At 38.9% G+C, this 9,030-nt stretch overlaps 1 protein-coding gene across 1 annotated transcript; it reads left to right on the plus strand.

The window, feature by feature from the left end:
• The first annotated feature begins 522 nt into the window (after window positions 1–522).
• On the plus strand, window positions 523–8,911 carry LOC132031608 (uncharacterized). The gene is made up of 9 exons (XM_059421577.1): window positions 523–793; window positions 1,509–1,596; window positions 6,391–6,451; window positions 6,579–6,715; window positions 6,826–6,956; window positions 7,161–7,331; window positions 7,418–7,717; window positions 8,615–8,662; window positions 8,805–8,911. Exons 1-9 carry the CDS (start codon window positions 625–627, stop codon window positions 8,909–8,911), a joined length of 1,212 nt encoding a protein of 403 aa, XP_059277560.1. The 5' UTR covers window positions 523–624.
• The last annotated feature ends 119 nt before the right edge of the window (window positions 8,912–9,030 follow it).

Consider the following 9,030-nt stretch of genomic DNA (forward strand, 5'->3'; position numbering starts at 1 on the left):
GTTAGTCGGTAAATATTTAAACTTTACTTATAAACTTATGTAACATATGTAAATATCTACAATATACTAATAAATACTATAATATATATATACTATACAAAAATAAAAAAAAAGGGGTTTTGTTGTTTAACCGGGCCGAGTTTTGGTTTTGAATTTGAAACCGACCGGAATCGTTCGGGTTCCGATTTTTTTTTAACGGAGCAGGACGGTTCTGAATCGATACCGGTCCGGTTCCGGTTCGAACTGGTTGACGGGCTTAAGTCACACACTAAACACACACATACACTATATTCGGTTTTCACCCAAAAGCTACCGTTTGGACCCGGAGGACCCATGTTTTTGAAGTTCCAATTGTCTTAATAGTTTATACAACGTAACAAACATGCCGATAACACGTGTCTGTAACGCCTTTTCCTCAATATAAAATGCTTCTATTGTATACAAGTGGTTGTTTTCCAAACTTTCGTTACTCTTACATATTAAGCCCTCTTTCTTTAGAACCCTCAAATCTCTCTTTGTATCTCTCTACACATACATATATACAGATATCTCTCTACACATACATATATACAGATAGGATTATTGAAAGATTGATTGAATTGGAGATCTGGTAGAATAGAAAGAATGTCAATTCAGTTCAAATTTAGGAGCTGTTTAAACTTTGATTCTGTTGATGTAGATGGTAGGCCGTCTATATCGTTGTGGGAACTGAGGAAGAAGATCATGCGCCACAAAAAGCTCAGCATTTGTCAGGAATTTGATCTCATTTTCTCAGACGCCCTCTCCGGCAAAGGTTGTTTAATTGTTTTGATTCTATTCCTTCTGTTTTTTGTTTTTGTTTTTGTCGTTGGGCTTCTGTGTAAGTGATTGTGTGGATATATACATTCATGTTTCTGAACTTTATATGAATTCAGAGCTACTTAAATCTATGTATAGGTAGTGTGTATGTATTCATACGTTGTTTGTCAATGTTGAGATGCATTTTTAATGTGTGTGTGTGTGTGTGAGTGAGAGAGGGTGGGGGGGGGGATAGAGAGAGAGGGGGAGGGGGTTTTGGGGAGGGAGATAGAGAGAGAGGTAGAGAGAGAGAGAGGGGGAGGGGGTGGGTGGGTGAGGGGGACGGAGTGCGGGGGGTGAGGGAGGGGGAGGGGGGAGGGGGTGGGTGGATGAGGGGGACGGAGTGAGGGGGTGAGGGAGGACGAGGGAGATAGAGAGAGAGAGGGAGAGAGAGAGATTTTCTAAGTTTCAGGTTCGTTTCTTTTGAGCCGAGGGTCTAACGGAAGCAACCTCTCAACCCGACAAAGTTAGGGGTTAGGTCTGCGTGCATCCTACCCTCCTCAGACCCCACTTGTGGGATTACGCTGGGGTGTTGTTGATCATATATCTCTGCATTCCCATATATGTTGTTTCATGTGTGTTTTTTCTATCTTATAATCCACTAGAATTTACACCAAGTCTGAAGTTTATTTTAATTTCGAGTGAGACAATTCTTGTGGTCTTCATTGCAGAGTATAATGACGACAATGTACAGATTGCGAGTGGGTCAAGTGTAATTGTCAAGAGAGTTCCTGCTGGAACGATGCCTTCAGCTGCTAAGTGAGTTCTTACTACTTGAATATGCAAAATCCTTTTGAGGAATTTTACTAATATATGTCTTATTAGGTATTAGCTCGATGAAATTCTCAAAACGGAAATATAATAGTATGAACCTGAAGCACCATATCAGTATAATCCATTTTTTCTACTTTATGCACGTTTAAGGCCAAAACCTATGCTTTACAAGGGATTTCTATTGAGGTCATCCTGTTTTTGGGTCCACTATGCTGCATAATGTTAGTTTAGCCTCCCTTTACATTGGCTATGCATTAAAATCAGGTATTAGACGAGAAAAATAGGATAATTAAGAAGTTGGTTTATCTTTTGATATCATCACTTTGCTATTATATACTGAAGTCGGCTAGAGGACAACTCTGGGAGAAGAGGGAGATGTCTTCCATTGAATATCATTCATTGGTATATCATGCTAAAATCCAAAACTCTTGAATATTCATGAGAGCCAACTCAATTCGCATGTGCTATTTCTTTTTTTTTTTTTTTTTGAAAAGGTAACGTGTTGTATATATTAAACACAAAACAGTACATGGGTTGTAATGAAACCATATTTACAAGTGAGCAGAAGAGAGTAAAACCAGTCTACAGTTCTAACAGGAACCTAATGAGTCTAGGATAGATATAGTATCCTCTGGGTAGATCTGGTTACACCAAAAAGAAAAAAGCTTAATACAGTTAAGTTTGATCTCCTGCATTGTGTTGCTGCTGTTCTCAAAGCATCTAGAGTTCCTTTCTTTCCAAATTGCCCACCAAATGCAAGCAGGGACCATCTTCCATCTGTTTATGTCATCTGCTCCAGCTCCAGCTGCCTCCCAACTAAAGAGAGCTTCAGTAATCTTTCTAGGCATTGTCCAGGCTATGCCTCTGAGATTAATAAAGATCTTCCATAGCTGATCAGTTATCCTGCAGTGCAAAAATAAGTGACCAACTGTCTCTACTTCTTTTTCACAAAGAAAACATCTTGAGCACATAGTCCAGTTCCTCTTTTTTAAATTTTCATGTGTGAGCACAGCTTCCTTTGCCAGTAACCATGAGAAGCATGCAACCTTGCATGGTATCTTGGTCTTCCCAATATGCTTCCAGGGCCAGTTGGTGACTTGAGGTGTTGGTTGGTTTATCATTTTATAGGCTGCATTAACACTGAATTTTCCACTACTATGTGCCTGCCATCTCAATGTGTCATCCCCGTTTTGAGTTCCTGTGAAGTCATCTAGTTGTTTGTAGAACTCAACCATTCTACTTATCTCCCAATCATTCAGGTCTCTTCTGAGTATCAATTCCCAACCTTGAGATGACCACATTTCAGCTATAGATCTCTGTTGGTGATGAGCTAAAGCATATATGTCAGAGAATAGATCCTTCAAAGCTCCATTCCCCAGCCAATTATCATTCCAGAAGGATGTCCTGTTACCATTTAGCACTCTGATTGAAACTTGACTCTTTAGAGCTGGTCATAGTACCCTTATAGACCTCCAAAGACTAACTCCATAAGTTGAGTTCACTGGTTTAGTCATCTAGTTGTCTTCTACTTCATATTTGGCTTTGATTACCTTGCTCCATAAGCTTTGAGGGTCTTGAGAGTACCTCCATAACCACTTCAACTTGAGGGCTTTGCTGTGATTCTTCAAATTTCTAATTCCCAATCCACCTTGAGCAACCTGAGAATTACCTCTTCCCACTTGACCAAGTGATAGGCTTTTTTTTCTTTTTTACCTTGCCACAGGAAGTTCCTTCTTATGCTGTCCAATCTTTCAATGACCCCCACAGGAATGGGAAAAAGGGACATCATATAGGTCGGTAGAGAGTCTAATACAGAGTTAATCAGAGTGAACCTTCCTCCCATTGACAAATATCGACACTTCCATCTTGAGAGCTTCTTTTCACATTTCTCCAGGACATTGTTCCATATACCAGTAAATTTTGACTTGGCCCCTAGTGGCATGCCAAGATAAGTAGTAGGAAGAGTCCCCACTTCTCCCCCCAAGACAGTGCTAAATCCTCCATGTTTGTTACTTCATTAATTGGGAAGAGATGACTCTTTCTCCAATTAATATGCAGCCCAGAAATGCCTTAAAAAAGGACCAGTATAATTCTCAAAATTCTCAGTTGTTCCACTTCTGCATCACAAAAAATTAAGGTGTCATCAGCATATTGAAGATGCGTAATCTCCTGAATGTTGTGTCCATTCATGGCTACCTCAAAGCCTTTAATCCACCCATTAAGTTTGGCTGTTTTGACCATGTTGTTCAAACCTTCCATGGCTATTATGAAAAGAAAAGGTGAAAAGGGATCACCCTGCCTGAGACGTCTCTGAGCAGAGAAGAATCCTTCTGGAGAACCATTGATGATGACTGAGAATCTGACAGGCGATATGCAAAATTTCATCCATTTAACCCATTGTACTCCAAATCCCATTTGTTGTAACATGCTTAGTAAGAAGTTCCAATTCACATGGTCAAATGCTTTCTCAATATCTAGCTTGCAAAGGATGCCAGGCTTCTTCTGTTTCTGTCTTGAGTCTACTGCTTCATTGGCTATTAGTATGGCATCCATTATTTGCCTTCCTTTTATGAATGCCATTTGTTGAGAATCTACCAATTTTTCCATCACCTTTTTCAGCCTCTCAGTCAAGACTTTTGCAATAATCTTGTAAATGCTGCCTATTAGGCTTATAGGTCTGAAGTCCCTCAGCTCCTTTGCACCATTCTTCTTAGGGATCAAGGCAATGTAGGTTGCATTGAAACTCCTTCAAATAGGCCATGGGAATGGAAGTTGTGAAACACCCCCATGATGTCTTGTTTAAGTACCTCCCAACATTTGATAAAGAATCCCATTGTAAAGCCATCAGGTCCTGGTGCCTTGTCCGTAGCACACATTTTCAAACACCCCAAAACTTCTTGTTCATCGAATCTGCTTTGTAGCGAATTCTTATCTTGCTCAGTTATTGTTGGACAATTCCCAAAAATTGCTTGCAGGTCTCCATTCTTCAGTCTCAGTGTAGAGTGTTTTGTAGAAATCTACTATCTCATTCTTGATTCTCTGTGATTCTGTGATTAATTCTTCCTGGATCATTAAGTGATCAATGTTGTTGCACCTTTTGTGAGCATTGGCAGTCTTATGAAAGAACTTTGTATTCTTGTCTCCTTCTTTGAGCCAGATGGCCCTGGACCTTTGCCTTCAGGCCACTTCTTCATTCTTCAGAAGATCTTCATACTTCAGCAATAGTGATGCCTTCTCCACCATTTCCCCTTCAGTTAGAATTCTTACTTCTAGTACACTGTCCAGTACTGCCAATTGATTAAGCAGGTCTGATTTTTGTACTTTCAGGTTGCCTTGGCTGCTTTTGCTCCACTCTCTTAGTTTACCTTTCAAAGCCTTCAATTTACAAGCTAGAATATAATCAGGTTTCCCTTCGAAGTCAAATGTTGTCCACCAGCTCTTAATTCTATCAACAAAGCCATCAGTATTCAACCACCAATTGTCAAATTTGAATTATGACTTTGGTTGGTCCCAATCTCCACATTGCAGAACAATAGGGACATGATCAGATGTCACTCTCTGAAGGAGAGATTGTTTAATATTGCTAAAACTGTCATCCCACTCTTCAGAGATCAGGATTCTGTCAATCCTTGAAGCACTAGTGTGATTGTCCCCTCTGTACCAAGTATAAGGACCTCCTAGCTGAAGATCAATAAGACTCATATCCTCTATGAAGTCTGAGAATTCCACCATAGCTATGGACCTTCTCCTACAATTTCTTTTCTCTGTCGGGAATCTAACAATATTGAAATCCCCACAAATTGCCCATGGGCCCTCCATCAGACCCCTGACAGCACTTATTTCCCCCCAAACCTTTTCTCTTTCAATGTCACAATTTGGAGCATACACCCCTGTAATATGGCATTCAAAGTTCTGTAACTGGCCTTCAAATCTGCAAGTCAAAAATATATGACCCAATCTGAAGAATCTCCCCTTTCCATAACATGATAGACATCTCTCCGCATGTGTTATTTCTTTCTCCTCCTTTTCTTCTTCTTCTTAATATACCTTTCCTACTTTATCTTGACACATGGCAGTTTGAGGATTCCACTGTGCCCTGTTTATGGAAACATGCTCCTCTATTCATTATGATAAAGTTATTAGTTCTCTCACATGCGAGCTGCCTGTTTTACTGCTTGAACCTCTAGAAATCTCGGCATTTTAAATAGAAAATTTTTCACAAGAATTGAGGTACTTTTGGGGATGGCTTTGAAAGGATTTGGTATAGATTGACTTGCTGAGTTGCATATGCTAAAGTTTTAACAAATTGGAAATGAATGGAACCTTGGCCTGTTTATTGTTTGATGAGTCCCAGCTTTCAGAAGTGTAGTTGAACTTATATGTAGTGGTTACTAGCTTGAAGCTAAGTTGGTGATGCTTTTGAATTTTTCTCCTGATATGCAAATTCTATTTTCAGTCTTATCACATAAATAGGTATAAATCTCAGTGTGCTTTTCCTGTGTTCACCATACTTATCTGGCAAGATTTTTAATTTGTTTTCCTTTTGTATGTTAAGGCTCTTCTTAGGCCGTCTTCATCCAAAAAAAAAAAGGCTCTTCTTAGGCCTTACTCACTGAATAGGTTCTGTCTTGTGTGGAATGTTTTTGGTGTCGGTCATGATTCTTGTGCTTCCCAGAACAGTTTATTTGTCTAGATACTGAGGTGTTTTATTTATGATATGTCATTTAAGTTTGTTGCTGCTTTCTGAAGTTTCTCTTATATAATTTGACATGGTAACAGGCCACCAATTGGTACCATGAAGGATTTAGGGCTGAAAGATGCTGATCCTGTTAATCATGTGGTAAGTGTGGTTACGAATTTTACTTGCCGTACCCATGCTATCTATAACCGTTTTCCTTGTAGATAGTCACTTGGAGACCCAAAAATTCTTTATGCATGTTTTGGCTTATGTCTTGCATATATTACAGGTTGGGCAAGCCAATGTGTTTGATGACTTTGGGAATGACATTTGTCCAGTGGCTGAGGGAACATTTCTTGGCAGTGATATAGGATATGGTAATAAGAACTGCCGGGACTTTGAAAAAGAGAACCTCTCTGGTCCAAGGTATATTATAGATGAGCGAACATTGCAAAAGTATTGCATTCCCTGCCTTCTATTTTTGTCATTCATTTAGCCCATAAGCACGGCTGATGTTTGTTGTCTTATGGATGAAGGGTGGTAAGGTCCAATTTTCCAGCTGTTCCCGGTAGTGGTTTGCATGTAGAACTGCAATGCCCTCTCTGCAATAATTTCTTGAAGGATGCTGTGCTGATACCTTGCTGCCAGCACAGTTTTTGTGAGAAATGTGAGTAGTATCGTCCTTTCATCTGTGTCTGCTTCATTATGCATTTGTTTCTTTTGAAATTTGAGCATCATGTGTATTACCTTCACTCGTTGCATTTGTATCTATTACTTACAGAATCTTTTTTGAGCATCTTGTGTTCTTGGATAATATTGATTTGAGCATTGAGAATATAATTCTGCTTTTTCTGGGTGAATGTATCTGTAGGCATTCGGCTAGCTCTTCTTGAAAAGGCAATGTGCCCAAAATGCCTTTCTATTAGATGTAGAGTGGAAGATCTGCTACCGAATTTATCTCTCAGGCAAGCAATTGAGCATTTTCTTGAATCCCAGATGGTTGTCGCCGAGTCAGAAAATGCTTTACGCAGATATGCTCCAGGTGAAAATCATTGCTATGTGAGAATTGTGAATCTTGAATAGAGACTGTTAGTGAATGAGGCGTGACTGACCTGTATGTCAATGCAGATGGTGAATCTGGAATTCATGTGAGGGATGTTTGTTGTGCTGTAACTGTTGTACAACGGGAACCGGAGATGCCTCAGTCACCCTCAGCTACTGGAGAAGGATCCAATCAAGTTATGGCAGAATCTTTAAATGACTCACTTATTAGGAAAAAAGCGTTGGCAAGGACAATGCAACAAATGGATGGAGGAAGAGGTCGATATGCTAATCATTGGAATTTGCCAAGTGTAACTGATGATCCAGAAGATTGTCAGGGTGAAAGCAAGCCTATTAATTGCCTTTATTCCCTTGTTCAGGATGAAGGTATTAGCTCATAACTGACCAGCTTTCTTAGCTATTTCTTCTGCATATGTCATCGGTGGAAAGTACTGGCATGTATAATGCTTTATCTATTGGCTGAACCTCATTATGTTCCTCCTGAATACATGTGGACATCGATGGAATCATCATGTCGGTAGAATTCCTCTATGAGGGAAATGACTGATGAGATGTATTCATCAATCTTTTTCTTCCTTTTTCTGAAAGAGTAAGTCAGAGTTGAGCTCTTAATGGAGTTACAAAACCTTGGCCCCTAACATACAGTTCAATCAATGCGCTGACTTGTAGATTCGTGAAACATTAAGAACGAGGTAGAAGTTAAAAATCAGTAGATGAATGAAGCCAAATCTTATATTTATGATTCATTTGCCCATTTTATCCTCCAGTTTGAGGTGAAGAGGCAGCTGAAATGTTTATATGGATTTGTCTTTATGGTGAAGATCTCAATATCCAGTATTTGCAAGTGCCGCCAATTTCCCATCTCCCTATTAAAGGAAAACCAAAGTAAATTTTGGTTTGTAATCATTACTTAATATTATTTGATTTTTCTTTTGCAATCAGTATCTTGCATAGATTTGATTTAAAATTTGAGTGAACCATTATCTATGCTTTTATCTGGTTATTTTAGTAACTTTTTGCCATGTTCTAGAGCATTGGATGTTTTAGGTTTTCGTCCTTACCTACTATGTTGTGCAAAAAAATGTAAAAAGGAACTAAATACTGTTCAAAGTGATAACTCTGGTCTAAAACAAGCTGTATCAATACATGCGGTAATGAGATTTGTATTACTTCTTACAGTCCTCTAATTTGCTTTGTCTACTGGCTTATTGTTTGCTTATATTGTGGTTTTGATGTAGTTATTCACTGACTATTTGATTGCAGCTGATTCTTCCATCAAGAAGAATAAGGACCACTTCTGTGACACAAGAAGTAGGATTTTAGTGCTTTCACTATCTTTACTTGTTGCACTGGCATTATGAATTTATTTCTGGAACTTTTTCGATCTACTTACTGCTTTTTGCTCATTAATAACAAATCTTTTGTTACTGATTGAGGACATGTCTTAATGCAGGTGGGGACATGAATTTTGTGCCTGCTGGCAGAGTTAAAAAGGTACAACTTTTGTCAGCACACTTAGTACTGTTTTATGGTGTTTTCAAGTGGAATTGTTTGTTATGACAAAGCTTGATTTTCTGTATCTTATCTTGGGTTCTTGTTTCCCTTTTTCTTCTTTAATTTTAAGACGAAATTGACCTATATACTATCAACCATGTTTTGTGTGTGTATTTGTTTTCTGG

This window comes from Lycium ferocissimum, chromosome 9, assembly GCF_029784015.1.
Source record: "Lycium ferocissimum isolate CSIRO_LF1 chromosome 9, AGI_CSIRO_Lferr_CH_V1, whole genome shotgun sequence".
NCBI lineage: Eukaryota > Viridiplantae > Streptophyta > Magnoliopsida > Solanales > Solanaceae > Lycium > Lycium ferocissimum.